The 17,172-nt window shown below is 44.0% G+C and overlaps 5 protein-coding genes across 5 annotated transcripts; 4 read left to right on the top strand and 1 right to left on the bottom strand.

The window, feature by feature from the left end:
- Positions 1-68: 68 nt before the first annotated feature.
- Positions 69-1,497, bottom strand: N7503_001769 (aminotransferase-like domain-containing protein; the record flags this gene model as incomplete). The annotated part of the gene is made up of 2 exons (XM_057061316.1): positions 69-534; positions 623-1,497. 2 exons carry the CDS (start codon positions 1,495-1,497, stop codon positions 69-71), a joined length of 1,341 nt encoding a protein of 446 aa, XP_056925278.1.
- A 259-nt stretch (positions 1,498-1,756) lies between these two features.
- N7503_001770 (putative aminotransferase) lies at positions 1,757-3,071 on the top strand (the record flags this gene model as incomplete). Its single annotated transcript, XM_057061317.1, has 3 exons — positions 1,757-1,789; positions 1,841-2,304; positions 2,357-3,071. 3 exons carry the CDS (start codon positions 1,757-1,759, stop codon positions 3,069-3,071), a joined length of 1,212 nt encoding a protein of 403 aa, XP_056925279.1.
- A 6,881-nt stretch (positions 3,072-9,952) lies between these two features.
- On the top strand, positions 9,953-10,978 carry N7503_001771 (uncharacterized protein; the record flags this gene model as incomplete). The annotated part of the gene is made up of 2 exons (XM_057061318.1): positions 9,953-10,389; positions 10,474-10,978. 2 exons carry the CDS (start codon positions 9,953-9,955, stop codon positions 10,976-10,978), a joined length of 942 nt encoding a protein of 313 aa, XP_056925280.1.
- Positions 10,979-13,041: 2,063 nt separating this feature from the next.
- Positions 13,042-14,067, top strand: N7503_001772 (class I SAM-dependent methyltransferase; the record flags this gene model as incomplete). Its single annotated transcript, XM_057061319.1, has 4 exons — positions 13,042-13,111; positions 13,174-13,281; positions 13,353-13,784; positions 13,895-14,067. The coding sequence occupies 4 exons, from the start codon at positions 13,042-13,044 to the stop codon at positions 14,065-14,067; spliced, it is 783 nt and encodes a 260-aa protein (XP_056925281.1).
- A 1,908-nt stretch (positions 14,068-15,975) lies between these two features.
- On the top strand, positions 15,976-16,926 carry N7503_001773 (DUF3716 domain-containing protein; the record flags this gene model as incomplete). The annotated part of the gene is made up of 3 exons (XM_057061320.1): positions 15,976-15,980; positions 16,033-16,068; positions 16,119-16,926. The coding sequence occupies 3 exons, from the start codon at positions 15,976-15,978 to the stop codon at positions 16,924-16,926; spliced, it is 849 nt and encodes a 282-aa protein (XP_056925282.1).
- Positions 16,927-17,172: the final 246 nt, after the last annotated feature.

Raw genomic sequence — 17,172 nt, forward strand, 5'->3', positions numbered from 1 at the left:
AAAAGACGTGAATTATTGTCCATCTTGATGTTTCAAGCCTAGATCGCTTGACTGAACATATTGCGAAGCTAATCTCGTCCCTCGTATCCCAGCAGCTTCTTCAAAACAAGACTCAGTCGAACAACTCCACTTATTAAGCTCTCCTCTTCAACGCAGGAAAAGCACAGCCTTATCATATCCTCGAATTTATTACAACTAATATTCCCCTCTGGAAGGCTAAATGAGGGCCCAAATCCGAAAATGACGTTTTCCTCTCTTTCTGCGCAGTCGGCCACCTTCATTGCCGTCAGCGGTGAAGGAAGTTTGAGCCAAAAGAAGATTCCACCTGCTGTGGGACTAGGTTTTGAAACAGTGTTGAAAGAAACGCCTAGGGAAAGAAGGTGTTCCTCTATAGCCGAAAGCATTGTGAAGTAACGGCGTCTGTATGCTAAAAGCGTTGAGGCCATGTGATTCTTCAAGGAGTCGCCAATCATTAGCTCGTTGATGAAAGTCGACATGAGATGTGATGGCGCTCCACCGGAGCGAGTTGATCCACTGTGGCTTTATTAGCATGGAAGAGTGGGGTTATTTGTCCCTGTGCGGTGGAGAAAACAAAATCAGATAAGGGAAATTCGCGTCTCACCTCTGAGAAAGGCCATGGATGAATTTTTCAGTACCCTCTGTCCATCCAACACGACAGCCTGGGCCGACAATCTTGCTAAAGCTGCCGTTGCTGACAGCATTTCCGAAGTCATCCTGTGGTCCTCCGTTCAAGGTTTTCTCAAGGTCGACGATTCGTGGCAAGATAGCCGTGATTGGTTCAGATCGCACTTGGGTTCCCGGATCCGAACTCCAATGTAAAAAGTCATACACATCATCACTGATAATTAGAGCATCGTACTTCCGAGCCAAAAGAAGTAGAGATTCTCGTCGGGAGCGAGACATGATGCTTCCGGACGGATTGGCGAATGTTGGAACACAGTAGATAACATGAGAATATAGCTTTCGATATGCACATGAGGCTTTAATTGGCTGCACACATCCTTGGATGGGTACAGAAGCCTTGAATTCTTTCAGTTCTGCTGCTAGTGCCTGTTCTAGACAGGCAATATCAACACCCTCCGCGTCCTCGGGAATACCATGCAACTTGCCGTCAAATCCAGCGTCTTTGAAGATTCGAAAAGCGAGAAAGTAGGCTGGTTCAATGATCCAGATTTTTCGTGTCTTGATTGGATCGGTGAAAACCTGCAAGATACTGGCCAAATTTTGACTGGCGCCGCCGGTAATGCAGATCCGATCTGCACTTATCGGTTGAACAGACTCGTAAAATCCAGTCAACCACTTGGCAATATTCACTCGGAAGGGAAAGTGACCTTCATCAGGGCCATAGATCATTCCCGGCTGCCATACTGATGGGTTCGAAAGTACCGAGTTTGCTGCCTCTTTCAAACGGTCGGCTGGCAAAAGACTTGTGGCGGGGACCCCGCTGGCAAAATTTATCAAAGATTTCGAAGGCATCACTGGTCTAAACAGGGGGAATAGGATCTTTGGGCAGGTGGATACCCTTAAATAGCCGTACGCCGACTGGAAGTATGATGAAGGGCTTAGCGGGGTCGACCCGATTAGGAGATGTATGCGATTCGACCAATCAGCGTCTTGGGCCTCGTCTTATCAACTAAATCACAATTTTAGAACCACCCCGTTTCCTAGTCTTTTTTCCCGAAAAATCTTTTCACCGATCTCTGCCTTTGCAACCCCTTGGCAATTTATCTCCAACATGGTCAAAATCGACGAATTCGCCGTTGAGCGGGTAAGGCTTTCCTACTAAAATCGCTTTCTTCCATGCTAACAGATGTGGTAGTGGATGGATGACTATGAAAACGATGCTAAGTTCAATTTGGCAGAGACATGCTGCGCGTCAATCTCCCTGACCGATCTGCTTGCTCTCTCGGGGAACTCAGATCAGAAGGATAAGGTCTTAGATTATTCGAAGAAGCAGGTCTATGGAGCAATCCGGGGATCGACAGCTCTACGCACCAATATTGCGCGGCTGTACTATAGCGACTCGTCGACTCAACTACCCACAGATCAAGTTCTGATCACGAACGGGGCAATTCAGGCGAACTTCTTGGCTCTCTATACGAGTGTTGGCCCAGGGGACCACGTTATCTGTCATTATCCAACATATCAGCAGCTATACTCAGTTCCAAAGTCGTTTGGAGCCGAGGTCAGCCTATGGAGGTCCAGAGAAAATGAAGGGTGGCGACTGGACCTTGATGAGTTAAGATCTTTGATTCGTCCAAACACGAAGTACATCGTTATCAAGTAAGGGAAACTCCAATTATCATTAGATTGAATAGACACTGACGGCCATTAGCAATCCCCAAAATCCTACTGGAGCGGTCTTGACTCGCGCAAACCTGCAAGGCATTGTGGATATCGCACGAGAACATGGAATCATCCTCCACAGTGATGAGGTATATCGGCCTCTATTTCATTCTTTGGACGCAGACAGCCAAGATCCACCATCTGTACTCTCATTTGGATACGAGAAGGCCATTGTCACTGGTTCTATGTCCAAGGCTTTCAGTCTGGCTGGTATCAGACTTGGTTGGATCACGTCGTTGAGCCCTAAATTAATTGAAGCCTGTGCGTCTACCAGGGATTACACCGTGATCTCGGTAAGTCAGGTTGATGACCAAATTGCCACGTTTGCTCTCGATAGCCCGACTGTGCATAATCTTCTGGCACGCAATATCGATTTGGCTCGGCGAAATCTCGCCGCTCTGGACGGCTTTGTCAAGGAGTTCAAGTGGGCCTGCCAATGGACTCGCCCTCAAGCGGGCACGACCGCTTTTATCAAATTTTCTGACAAAGGTGGAAGGCCCGTTGATGAGGTGGAATTTTGCAAGCGTCTGCAGCAGAATACCGGAGTGATGTTCGTGCCTGGAAGCCAGTGCTTTGGAGGCGGAGTTGATTTCAAGGGCTTCGTTCGGGTGGGTTATGTCAATGAGCACCAAGCCATCATCGACGGTCTCAACGCCCTTCGAGTTTTCATGGATGATGGCTATTCCGAGTTGCCCTTGGCATAGAACCAGTATCATACGCCCCTTTCCGAGTGTTTGCAAATAGAGCATTGCTTGAAAACATTGACAATAACCAAAAACCAACACACATACAACAATTCGCGTGAGCCCAGCGGCATCTCTAGTCATGTACTGAATCATATACTTTGATGACTATTATTTGTTGATAGTGTAATCGTTCTTTGGCAGCTAAATGTCCTATTTTCAATTGTTCTATATTATTCTTTCTGAGCTCGGCAAAACATAGCTCAGTTAAATGTACGATGTCATACTCTGTATGCGAGAGAAAGTGGAAGCAATATAATATGGTACGTGTTGTAATATTGGGTAGCGACGAGGAGAAGAAGAAGATCTACGAGAGGTGAAGCCTAAGTGGTGGGATGGAAGGCACTAGTCCCAAAGGGGACATTAACACCCTCCATGCCTGACATACCAGTCACAGGCACCTCTCCTCGAAAGTTACGTACATGTAAAGAAGCTCGGAAAATAAGTGCGAAAAACCGAGTACACAAAAGGGCGGTCCAGGCCGTCATGAAGTTACTAGAATAGGCAAGAACGAGCCATAAAAATGAGGCAAAAGGGGTATTAAAGGGGTATCATGGTAGCGCTGTAGAACGCTGCAAAAACAGTGAAAAATCTAGGAAATAGTTAGATGGGTGTAGAAGTGTAGAAATAGAGATTAAATCAAGCTAACTAAGTAAGTTGACTAAGCTATGAAGCTCGTTAAACCTGCTAGCTTGATAAAGCGACGGAATGAGGTAGTTAGCAGCGGCTTAGTAAGGCCGTCTATAGGCATATTCTCCGTTGGTATGTATGTGAAGCGGTAGTTACTAGCTTTAACCTGAGCTCGCTGAAAGTGGAACTTGATATCTACGTGCTTAGAGCGTGCATGATTCTCTGGATTGGAGGTAAGCGCTATAGCACCTTGATTATTAGCGAAGATATTGACTGGCTTGCTGAATAAGCGAAGATTAGATATGCTAGAGAGCTCTGTGAGCTCTGTGAGAAGTAAAATAAGCCATATAAGCTCTTATATAGTATGACTTTGACCTATATATTCCGCCTTTGTGGATGATAAAGTAACGGACGTCTACTTCTTTAACTGCTAGTTGATAGTAGCGCTAGCGAGCTTAAAGAGATATCCTAAGGTAGAAAGGCGGGTCTTAGTATATGGACCTGCCTAGTTAGAGTCTATAAAACTATGTAGAAAAGCGGCGTGTTCTGATAGTAGCGAGGTAGGTGAGTAGGATATAACTAGGTCCTTAGACCTAGAGAGATATCTCTATATTTTCTATATCGCTATATTATACTATGGACCTGGATTCTAAGTGTATCTCGCGAGCTTAGTTACTATATAAGCTATATTAATATATGTGTTAATGAGTAGCTAGATAAGGTAACCTATACGCTCTTGGAAAGCTCTGATCTTAAGTAGTGTAGCTTGTAATTTATGCTTGGTTAATATAACCTTATTATTATATGGCTTAGTATATAACTTAATTATATTATATCTAAAGTAGTGGAGGTAAGCTTTAATATATATACGCTAACTTAGGTGGATTCTCCTATTAGAACCACGTAGAATCTATACGCCTAGGAATTCTATGGCTGGACCTTTGTCTATGATATTAAAGTGACGTAGTAGTATGGTTTTAAAGGCCTTGATAGTAGCTTCTAATAGAGATAATACTAGTATATTGTCCATGTATATGAGTAGAAAGACGTTATTCTTGATGAATAAGTAGTGGTCTAATATGGCCTATATAAAGCCTTTAGCGAGTAGAACGTCTTATATAAGGTTGAACCACTCTCTTGGTGATTGCTTAAGGCTATATAGAGTCTTCTATAGTAGACCACATATATCTAGGTGATTAATATTAAAGGGCTTAGGAAGCTCTATATAGAGGGCCTCCTTAAGCTTAGCGTGTAGAAAAGCAGCTATGATATCCACGTGGTGGAGATACCACTAGCGGTGAGCTATAATAGCGACGAAGACCTTAAATGTTATGGACTTAGTAATAGAGGCATAGATATCTCTAAATTTAGTGATTCTCTACCTAAAACCTTTAACCATAAGGCGTGCCTTATATGTGCTATCTAACTTGATCTTAAACACCTATTTTATAGGTAAAAGCTTTATATATACCTTTTTATGCACCATACGCTATATGCCGTTGCGGATATGGTTCTAAAACTCTCTATGTGCGGTAGCCCTCTATTTTTCCTGCTCTAGATAGCTTATAGCTTCTTTCTAGATAGAAGGTTCAAAACCGCGTCCTAATATAGTGGTTATAGTGGTAAAAAGTATAGGAAGATGCTCTATAGTAGTAAGTATATATACTAGATCTATATTAAGAGGCGCTAATAGCATATATGTATATATAGTAGTTAGGTAAGCTTAGAATTCTGAGTTAAGCGGACGATTTAGAGGTCTCCGAGCTCTACCTAAGTGATGTGGTGGCACGATCTTATTGAGTAGTATATTCTCGTTAACTATATCCTCTATTGATCTAATATCCTAAGCGTTATCATAAGCGACCGCCTTACCACTACTTTATGCCTCTATAGTAGTATCCCCTATATTACCCTAGAACTCCCGGTTACTGTCTATAAGCTATTTTAGTAGCGTAAAGAAGGGGTTGATTAGTGGAACCAGTTCTAGCGTGATAGCCGGGCCCCTCAGGGGCAGGAATAGAGGAGGTATAGGGCGTGAGTTCTCGACGAACTTAAGTGGTACGTATCGCTCGGGGGTAGGTATATCAATAATGGTGTCCTATAAGCTATCTTAGTGAGAAGTATAAGGTATTATATCGCTTAACTATAGGATATTATAGAGAGTATTCTCATTAAAAATCATATATCGTGAGCGGACGAGAGATCTAGTCTCCACGTTATATAGCGAGTAATTTCCACGCTTGTTATAACTAAGCAGACGTGCTTCGTGTATATAAGAGTATAGCTTAGTGGGGTGGAGAGACTTATTAAGCAGATACTAATACTAGTAGCCAAGCGCTTGAAGCGTGGAAATATTAGGTTTTCGGCTAAATAAAGCTTTATATAGTATACGCTCGATCTTACTATACTAGAGACGGTTATAGGTGTAGTTTATACCCTAAATAACCTTACCCTAAAGATGCTTAGGTAACTAGTGCTCTATCATAACCGCTATAAGCGGCTCCACGAGCCACTAGTTCTTAATCTCTATTATGCCATTAAGCTATAGGGTATATAGAGGTATGGGATCCTATATAATACCCCGCTTAGCTAGATATTTTACTAGTAGCGTGTGTTCTAGAGCGTTATCTCTACACACGCGACGCACTATTATATTAAGCTATATATAGAGAAAGGCTTTAACTTACTTATAGCACTTAAGAACCTTATCTCATAACGTTAGTAGATATAGCTAGGTAAAGCGAGAAGCGTCATCTATAATAGTCAGGAAGTAGCGTTAATAACATATACTTCTAATAGATATAGGGCCCTAGACGTCTATATATAGCAGCTCGCTAGGGATAGATTTAACACGCTTATTCTTCCCAAATAGAAGCGTATATCCCTTACCTTTAATATAGGGCACATAGTGGTCTAGTATAGTAGTTCTAGGCTTTAGAGTGATGCCATTAGCGTATTTAACTATGTTTTTAACTTAACGTTCACCTACGTGCACTATTCTATAGTGAGCGAGCTCGAGAGGGATAGGTATCGCTCTATCTATTAGTTTTATAGTGCTATGATATACGCCTATAGACAGGGAGAGAGATAGGGGGTCCTCTATGGTCATATATAATAAGATAGCATTCAAGGAACCAACATTTAACCAGAAATAGGCGCTATTAAGTTATACATATCCTATAGGTTCTAGCGAACCCTTAAGCGCTAGAATAGCGTGTGGGATATTAAATTACATAGTAATTCCCTAACTCAGCAAGCTAGAGATAGAGATTAGAGACGCTATAAGAGCGGGGGCATAGTATACCTTATATAAGATGATAGAACCCATAACAGACCTATCTTTAGTAGCTAGATCTAGCATAATATCTCCGTATCCTTCCGCCTAGAACACGTCACCCATAGCTATCTATATAGGCATACGCTAGTGCGTGTAATTAATATACAAAGATCGGTATAGCGTCATATATACTATGGTGCCCGAGTCTAGTATCCACCTAAGCGGATTTTCAGCTACGTTAGTAGCAGCTAACTACTCTTAAGGTATGACTATAGCGTTCGTCTACTAATATCTAGTAGTTAAATTAGAGGTTACTAGCGTAGTAGGGGTCTCCTCGGCGGTGGAGGTTATAACAATAGTAGTAGTAGCAGCTCGCTGCTTTATAGCAGTTACTTTCTTAACGTCTTTTAGTAGCTTATACTATAAAGAGTAGTAATCACTAAATTTACTATAGTAGGGGCACTAGACCACTTAACAGTCTACCTCTAGAATATTATCCTTTTTAGCGTTAGAAGTTATATGATCTAACCCTCCACAACCACGGCCTTTATCTCTACGTACTTAGTGACTACCTCTAGCGCCTCGTAGAGTTCCATAACCGCGTGAAGCTATATCGGACGTGGTAGAAGTAGTGGATATAGTAGTAGCGGCGGTATAGTTAAGTTTAAAGAGATTAGAGCTATAGAAGGCTCGGAGACGCGAGTATACGTCATCTATAGTGGTTAAATCAATCTCTATATATATTAGCGACTCGATAAAGTAAGTACCGTTAGGATTAGCTAAAACTACCACTAAGAATAGTTAAAAAACGATCTCTAGTGACACGCGCTTAGAGGACGACTTATAAAGACTCTAAGCCGCTTAGAATTTACTTAGAAACGTTATACCAGACTCTCCCTTACTAAAGCTAACTTTTAACTACTTATTAAATAAGTAACACTTTACACAGAAATCACTTATAGCGTACTACTTTTATAGAGAGTCGAAGACCTTACGGAAACCCTTAACGCCACGGACATACTATTTAGCGGAGTTTAAGAGCGACTTTATAAGATAGGTAGAACTAATACGCAAGAGTATATAGTAATCGAGGATATGCTCTAAAATCTCTACCTTATATTATGTAATCTCTTCTAGCGTGACCTTATTATATAGGGTACCGTACGCTAGGTAGACTACTATATAGAGTTATTTATTAGTCATGTTTTTGCTTAGAGGGCATAAGCGGCCATCTAGCACGTATAGGAGACGCTTATTAACGGCGTTAAGCCCATTTTTAAGGCCTATATACCACTAATCCTAGTCCGCTTCCTTTAAAAGCTTAATCTTACACCAAGTATTAAAGAGAGACGAGTCTAAGCGTGAGTTACGCTTATTAGATGCGAAAGAAGATATCTTAACTAGAAGAGCGGTCTATATATATAGAGACGGTGGCGGAGACGGGGATGGCGGAGGGGATGCTAACTATAGGGATGGAGTCTATATTAGAGTAGGCTTGTATGCTAATAGGTTAACGCCCTTAGCGAGGTAATATTGTTTAGCTATATCGTTAGCTACGTGGTATAGGGACGCACTAGGCAGCTATTTATATAGCTACTACGCTTATAGGGTCAGCTTAGCGGAGAGTCAACCTAGTCAATCTACGAGCTCGTCGTCTAACGACTCAGGATCCTTATATAAACCATTAAAGTCCTTCTTATAAGGGGACCAACGCGGCGCGCTTATTAAGCGTGTATATAAGCCGGGGTTACCGAGCTTACGCGAGGGGAGGAAGAGTAGGCGAGCTCAACTAGGTATAGATCTACTTGATCCACACGTGTGAAAACTATCGATATCGAAGGCAGCAAGCGCTTATACTACGTTAACTAGAGGGATCGACGAGTTATAGATTTATCGGTAGAATCCAACGGAAAAGACGAATAACGTGCACAGAAAGAGGAAATATCAGGTTGACCCGACACATAGATGCACGTGAAATTCGACTTAGAGGGGTAACTAGGTGCAACGTAGTTACGGGTGGGGTGCTATGGGGAAGCAGCTGCAGAGCGTGTAAACAAGACTCGTGCAGCAAGCTTCAGCGACAGCGAGGTCAGAATAGAAGCAACAAGTTACTCGGTGGGAGTGCTCGTAAGCTCCGGGCTCATAACCTATGCGAGAGAAAGTGGAAGCAATACAATATGGTACGTGTTGTAATATTGGGTAGCGACGAGGAGAAGAAGAAGATCTACGAGAGGTGAAGCCTAAGTGGTGGGATAGAAGGCACTAGTCCCAAAGGGGACATCAACACTCTGCTTCACGACCCTGTGCTTCTAAGGAGAGATATCTAGGAGCATAATGCTCCAATAGCATCATGACTTTACTAGGCTCTATCAGAAGACAGAGCAGGGTAAACTTAGTGACCCACTTTGTTTGCCTCTTAGTGATATAGTAATTTCGTTGCCTTGAAGCTGCGGTTGCCATAACGCCGTGTATTCTAGCCCTCTGTGGGGTATTTCAACCTGCCCCATAATATTCGATTTTTCTTTAATCAATCAACCTTCTAGTCTGAGATTAGTTCCGCATGACCCTTTCCTCTACCCTATCCGCCGATAGAGGTTACTTTTCCATATTGCCATAGCTTGGTCTGATAATATGGGACGAGACGGTAATTCATAGGGCGCCACTATACCACGTCTATACATGAAATCTAATTTTGCCACAAAATTGTCTCAGACAAGGTCACTCGGCCGGATACCCGGCCTCTTTCATCGCAGAAGAAAATGAGAAATCCAAGCAACAAAAGAGAATTCTAATCATGGTCCGTCCAACTGGTCCAAAAGTGGGCACTCCTATGTAGAGAAATAACGCATATATAAAGCACAGCCCCCGTTGCTAAACCTACCTTTCATATTTAGTACTGAGCTATTGAGTCTCCGTATTTCCTTAAACTATAGCGATGTGTGGTGCAGGAGCAATTGCGCCACCCGGCCTAACGGGCTGCACTGGCTGGGAGACTGTATCTGCGCGGGCCCAGGAGGAACGCAGCAGTCGAGCTACATTTGGTTCTACAACGCCTACACATCTTACGCGAACGTTTTACATTCCCCGACACGATGAGACCACATCGAATATTTCCATCTTCGATATCAGCTCTCAATATACAGAAACTGTTGGGCGCCAAAAGATAGGGTCAGCGTCATATATTGTGTCTTTGGCCACGATGCCAAAACCGCAAGAAAACGGCACTGGGCTTATGGCCGCGTATGATGGTACATGTATGTACAAAGTGAGCTTTAGGAACACGGTGGGCGGCAGTGATGTGGCAATCTTGAAATCGATATCCGTGGCCTCGCAGTCAAGTTCAGCTACCCAGCCACCAACAGAGGCATTCATGTATGTTCATCACTTCCTATCACTCCAGGTTGATACAGCCGGCTAATTACGTCACATTAATACTCTTGAGTCTACTGAAGATAGTGCTGCTATAATTATCATGAGCAACCACGACGGAAATGCAGCTACAGCGGGAAAAGAGACCACAGTGTCTATATCATACCCAATATCGCCAACAAGATTCCAGAGAACGCTTTATGTGCATCCTTATTTTGCGTTCCAAAGTCCCGAAGATATAAGTATATCTTTTGAATGGCAAATGCACCCACTCTCACATGGACGGTTACGGTATACTCTTGCTCGTATCTCGCGGGCGCGACCGGTCGATGAGTCAGCAAAACCTGTCACCCCCTCGGACGATGATATTCTTGCTATCTACCACGATATCGGGAAAGGAATCTCTCTTCCACTATCACAAAACGAGGGCGTTCTTCTCATATCATCTGTTGTGGGCCCAGAACTTGAGAATATCGTCGTGCTAAGTGCCTTGGGAATGCTTTGGCAGCTACGTCGGTTGATCAAGATCGGGAAAGGTGGTGGAATATTGAGCAAGATTTCGAAGAACAGACCATTCGACTTACTAAAGTGATTTTCTTAAGGGACATGAATGGGCGAGCTTAGCATCGGGAAGATGATCAGAGGGACAGGGTCCTACTACCAGCCTTATGTCTACTACCCACGTTATAATGGACTGGTTTTGTGGCAGTTATCGAAATCCACAGGAGACAATGTTAAGACATGGGAGTGGTAAGTTGGCGCTAGGACAGGGGCTATACCAAGTAACTCACTTTCTTTTGTGTTTTGTACAGTAATTCAGGTTAGGATTGCGGTTATTTTAACACCGTGTATCTTTGCCATCTATGGGGTATTTCAACCTGCCCCATAATATTCGTTTTTTCTCTAATCAATCAACTTTTAGTCCGAGATTGGTTCCGAAGTCAAAGAGTAAAGGGCCATAATGGAGCAAAAGCTACCATTCCTAACAATCAAATTCTGCATTTCCTTCGATAGTCAAAGCCAGGCTTGCAACGAGATCGTCCTGGAAATTCTTCTTTGGTGGCATATTTTAAGCGGTTGAAACTTCATGGTAGACCGATTAAATGGCCCTGGGCTGTTTATATACTCTTTGGACTTTGAGTGTACTAAGATACAGAATAAGAATTCTCTGGATGTGTATATGTGTATATTGCAGGACATGGTGTGTCACGTCATGGAACATTAAGAGGGTGTCAGCATGTGGTGCTGCCCGACTAGAGGAGACAGAAAGGAAGGAAAGACGGAACATTGTGTTGGGGATTGGTTCGGAGGAAAAGGAAGACCTAGAGAGACAGGTGCTGGGATATCTACGGAGTCTGGTTACTTGAACTTTGATAAATGGTTACTTAAGCCTTAGATACCAGCTAAACTACTAAATTATAAAAGGCCCTGTTGGACTGAGATATCAGATGAATTATAGTGCAAATATCCCCAAAAATCTTGTTACTTTCCTGCCAAGTCTTCTTTCACTTTTCTCCTAGGTTTTTTGCTCCTTATCCAGGACTTATCAATATAGCAGGATATGGAGCCTTAAAATTTTGAAACAGAGGATGAGTAGGTTTCCCATGCCGAGTCAAATTCTGGTTTTACCTATTTATAAACCTGCTCATGCCCAGGTGTACCTACACACGTATATTCTCACACATGGAGCTCCTCGATACAGACAATTTTAGCGCTACTTCTGTCTGAAGAATATGAAACCAAAAAATATAAAAAAAAGTCCTACGCGGAGGGAAAGCGAGAGATAGAAGTCTAGAAGAGAAGTGAATAATAAGTGTATACTTGCCTATATGATTTCTTGCAAAGCGGCGACCAAAAGGACTAGGGAACCATTATAATGGGGAGATCATGACTCGAAGCATTTTATGTTTAGGCGTTCTATTGGCGTGATGAGGATTTCCATTCAGGCAGATTCATAGGCACCAAAGTTTGCGAATCGCCTACTAGTTTCGTAAATGAACGTTAACAATGATTGGTCTCTTGACATTTTTAGATTCAAGATTGGCGTTTCCTTTCCAAAGGGTGAATTTGGTGTCATAGCGGAAGATACCGCCATGTAAGCCCCCTAGTCAGTCTAGTCAGGTGACATTTCTTTATCTGAACAAGCCTCCTAATTAGAATATTAGATCCTCATCTATCTTGCACACATATTATTCTTCGTAACAGAGTACTCAATACCAGTCAGGGGCGTTTGGCGTTGGGGTAATTCATTAAGCTTAGCCTATAATAGGCGAGATGGCGCCATAAACCGCTTTTAGCAGATCATCGAAGATCATCGAATCTGTAGGCGTCGGTTTCATATCTAGTACTGATTCAGCTCTTAGTTGAAGTAGTTTGGCAACGTGATTTCTGTCAGATAGGGCTTAGGGCTCATGTAACGTATGGTGCGGGGGTCGGCCGAAAGTATACGCAATGGAGCGCGGCGATTAGAGAGGAGGCTCGAGCGTTTTTACTATAACACTCCGTTGACTCGCACTTGCCCACCAAAGTTCAGCTTATCATTTCTCCTCAAGACATATTTCGTTCCCGTTCCATTTAACGACCTGCTCCCTTCACTTTTCGGTCCTTTTTCTGCAACCGTTCCACGTCGTTTGTAATAGTCCTACGCCAGCAACCATGCCCCCCAAGCCTGGCCGCTTTGATTCCTTTTTCCGTCCATGGGGTCTGATATGGTTATCTATTTGCCGTGTGTCTTGGTAATCCCCGCCCCAAAATCTCACAAATTTACTAATCATACCTCCCTCACAGTACACTGGGAAGCTTTGAAACAAGCGATTCGTCGAGACGGCCTCGCAGCACTTGGCCGCCCGCGACAGATTCGGGATGCCGCTTCGGCAAAGTTGCTCAATCTAACCTGTAAGCTACATTACTCGCTTGATATTCCTTGAGTTATCTTGTGTGGATAATAGACTGACCATCACCCGCAGCTGGCAATTTCATCGCCTACGAAGACACAACCATTGTTCCCTTGCTCGTACGAGCCGCTAGCGGCATTGTTCTTGAATTGGGCCCTGGGCCAGGCAATCAGATTCATCGTTTTGATACCTCTATTATCAAACATATCTATGGTGTCGAACCTAACCCCCACTTTGAAGACGCCATAAATGCCAAGTTAGAGAAGCATAATCTACGAGAGAAGTATAGTTTTATGGCTTGTGGCGTTGAGGATAGCGATGTTCTGAGAGAAGAAGGAATCATGGAGGGGAGTTTGGATTCCGTTTTGTGCATCCAGGTGCTGTGTGCAGTAAAGGATCCAAAGAACGTGATGAAGGAAGTGTGGAAACTGCTCAAACCTGGGGGCAAGTTCATATTCTGGGAGCACGGATCGAGTAGAAACCGTTTAACGAATGTAGCGCAAGGTATGTCTGTCTCCACCAACCATTCCCCTTTCTGAGCGATCTCTAGGCCTTCGCTTTTAGTCCGAGAAGCCGGCCAGATGTGCAGACTGGCTAACATGAAGAAACCTTAGTTTGTTGGAATCCTACCTGGAGCAAATTTGTCGGATGCAATTTGACTCGGAATGTCTTGGGAGATATTCTGGACAGTGGAGAGTGGGAAAATCCACATGAGATCGAAGAGCCTGATGAACCTTTCAGTTTGTTGCCTAGGATTCAGGGTGTTCTGGTTAAGAAGAAGGCTTAATTTAACACCTTGGTCGGATATCAGATCGCACAACAGCCACCCACGCCTGAACCATGGCCGCACATACACACTACATCAGACATGTTCTGTCATGTTTTTTTGCTCTACATAATATATCTCAATGACATGATCACATACGACCATAGGGTGTGGAGAACAGGGCTTCCCGTCCGCTCAGCCGTACTTAAGCCACACGCCGGTTAGTTAGTAGTATGGTGGGTGACCACATGCGAATCCTGACTGTTGTATGTTTTTTGTTTTTGATTTTTACTCTATCTTTTCGTTCACGGAATGTTATGGATGGAAATTTGGTGATTAGGCGGGAAAAAGTCACAACGGGATGGGAATCGTTACTTGGGAGGCCATCACCGATCGGGCCATCAACTATCTTTCTTGATCACTATCGTCTAGCCAGTACTCAATACTTTATATATCTGACGGTCACATCCCGAACCTCGATCGCAATCTGCGATTTTGACTCTTCTATCCTTGCCGGAACCGTCGAGAACTGCAATTTACTCACTTGCCCCCCTCATTCATGGTGTACATATCTTGGCTTTGCGGCGATTAAACGCATTAAGATGGCTTTCAACGAAAATGATTTTAAAAGCCCATATAAGATCAGCAGATACATAATGAATTTTGGATCTCAAGTATAGAGCCCGGCGGCAAAGCGAAGCCCCAGTAGTTGGAGGGTTGGACGCCCCTGCCATTTTCTTGGTGGAGCTAATTCGTGACAAAGAGTGAATATCGAGTAAGAAAGCTACGATTCCAGCACGAGACACTTCTGACTCGCATGGTCTTGGTGGCTTTTCGATGGGAGCCGGCAGTCAAACCCCCAAATAGGCTTAAGCCTAACTTGCAAAGGAGCTCACTAGTTGAACCCCACATCATTTCCATATCTGATATGGCGCCGTAATTGTAATTCAGAAAAAATGCTATCATAAACATCGAAGGACATCGCATCACCTTCGCTTATTCCACCTCAACATACGAGATTAAGCTACATTAGAGTCATGTATTAAGTGAGCTTCGTGGGTATCACTCTTTGATCATCTTCACATTCCAGCGTAGTCTACAGAGCAACGTGAGCAAATTGGTACTTGGATGTGTACTCAATAATTTGACTTTCTGGAATACATATACTACGCTATCCCTAATGTGGCTAGCGGTGGTGTTCTTCTAGCAAGCTCCCTTTTTAATGAACGGCCTCTAATTCTTCACCCTGATCGGCCGAAAGACGAAGAACATCGAAGCCTTAGAAGATCAAGCTAAAGGAGGGCCTTTTCGCGTAATGTATACCGATTGCCAAAGTGGCGACGGCCTTTTCCCTGGCTGCATCTAGCGAGCAACACCGTATCGACTGCCGCGTCGATGATTTTTCAAGCGCTGAAGCCACCTGAAGAGTGATGAACCTAATCAATCCATCACCGCGGAGATGATTTCTCGTCCCAATGCGACACTTGATGAAGCCATTGCTTGCAAGGAGGAGCTGGCAGGCCTACTGGGGCGGGTAAATGGGGTGATTGCAGCACTTCCAGCCACATATATCCTTGGCGGTTGGAGTAAAGGCCGAAATGGGTTGTCAATTATCTTTGGCAATAGAATCGATCCTTGAAATCGACGTGAAGTGAATGAAACCAATTGCTCTATGTCTTGATAGCCACGTACACGTGTCGCTTCTATAAGTGAGAAACAAGTGAATTTTTTCCCTTTCCTCTAGACTCGTTCTTCTTCCCCCCCCCCCCCCCACGACGTTTTCCCTTTCCTCGCAACCACCGTTCTCCAACAAGCCTGTCTTTCTTCCGTTCTCTCGACAATATCTCTTCAACCATTTCCCCACTCTTATCTCCCCCCGATCATCTCAGAACCATCGATTTGGTCGCACTACCTCTCAATCAGTCAGACATGGCGTAAGTCAAACTTTTCTCTTACATACTCAACATCAGATACTGACGTGAGCAGGAACTCAAATCGATCTGGCACCGGTGTGCCCCAGCTGTAATAGCACTCACTATATCATGAATGAGCTTGAGTACTGATTTAAATAGTAACCGCCGTTGGGAGGCTTCTGCTGAGATTGGCACGTCAGAGACTCTCCCTCCGCTGGCTCACGATACGGTCTTGACCCCGGCCGGACCTTGGGCAACAGTGATCAAACGCTACCAGTTCTCAGTCGCCGTCCAAGGGGAACGATTCAAGACTCCGCTACTTGAGCAGTTGGCTCAAAGACCTTCTCGATACGAACCGATCTTGAGATCTCACTACGCCGGGAATTGGACACCGATCGGCTTCATGCAAGAGATCAATGTCAGCAAGGCACGGGTGGAGGCCGTGAGCATTCAAGTTGTTGGTTTTTTGCAAGAGGTACCATGTGCTTGTTGCAAATCCAACTGGGGGGTCTTCGCCCATTGCATCCGCGATACCACTGGGAAATGTGGTAATTGCCACTGGCGCCAGAGAGCCTGCTCTCTTGATGCGGAGACACAGACGCAGACCACACCCAAGAAAATCAAGCGGAAAACGCTCACTCAGGAGCAACTTCAGAATGCCAAGCTTGAGATGCTGACCCTCATCGATTTACAAGGAGAACTGAATGAGCGGGCTCGACAGCTCGAGGCATCTATGAAGACAATCACGGAACGAGTCATAAGTGTGCAGGACCAGAAGCTCAGAACCAACATTGCCATTCGTGCACAGAATTCTGATGAGATCGCCGAAAGATTTGTTGCTCAAGACGTCGATCTCGCGAATTGGGAACAAGCGCTAAGGGATTTAATGCAAGAACATTCAGTGGAAAGTGCCTTGAATTCAGAAGCCCGGGAACGGTGGGCAGCCTTGGTTCGCAATTTCATCTGAATGTTCAATGATCTGTTCTGTTCAAAGTCTTTCAAAAACACCTTCCACATGAAGCACCCTCCTATTCAAGTAAATGTGAGTGCTTAGTGGTTGCGCTTTAATGGATTCGATTACAGCTTCAGTGAGCTTTTCAGTGTGTAATGCTTATAATGATGTCCCCGAGGCCTGGGAGTGGTATCTCTGCGCTCGTGCATGATCCAGGAATTATCCCGTTCTTAAGACTCCTAGTCCTGGGCCATCAGGCAG

This window comes from Penicillium pulvis (assembly GCF_028828015.1).
Source record: "Penicillium pulvis strain IBT 33274 chromosome Unknown contig_12_segment0_segment0, whole genome shotgun sequence".
Lineage (NCBI taxonomy): Eukaryota > Fungi > Ascomycota > Eurotiomycetes > Eurotiales > Aspergillaceae > Penicillium > Penicillium pulvis.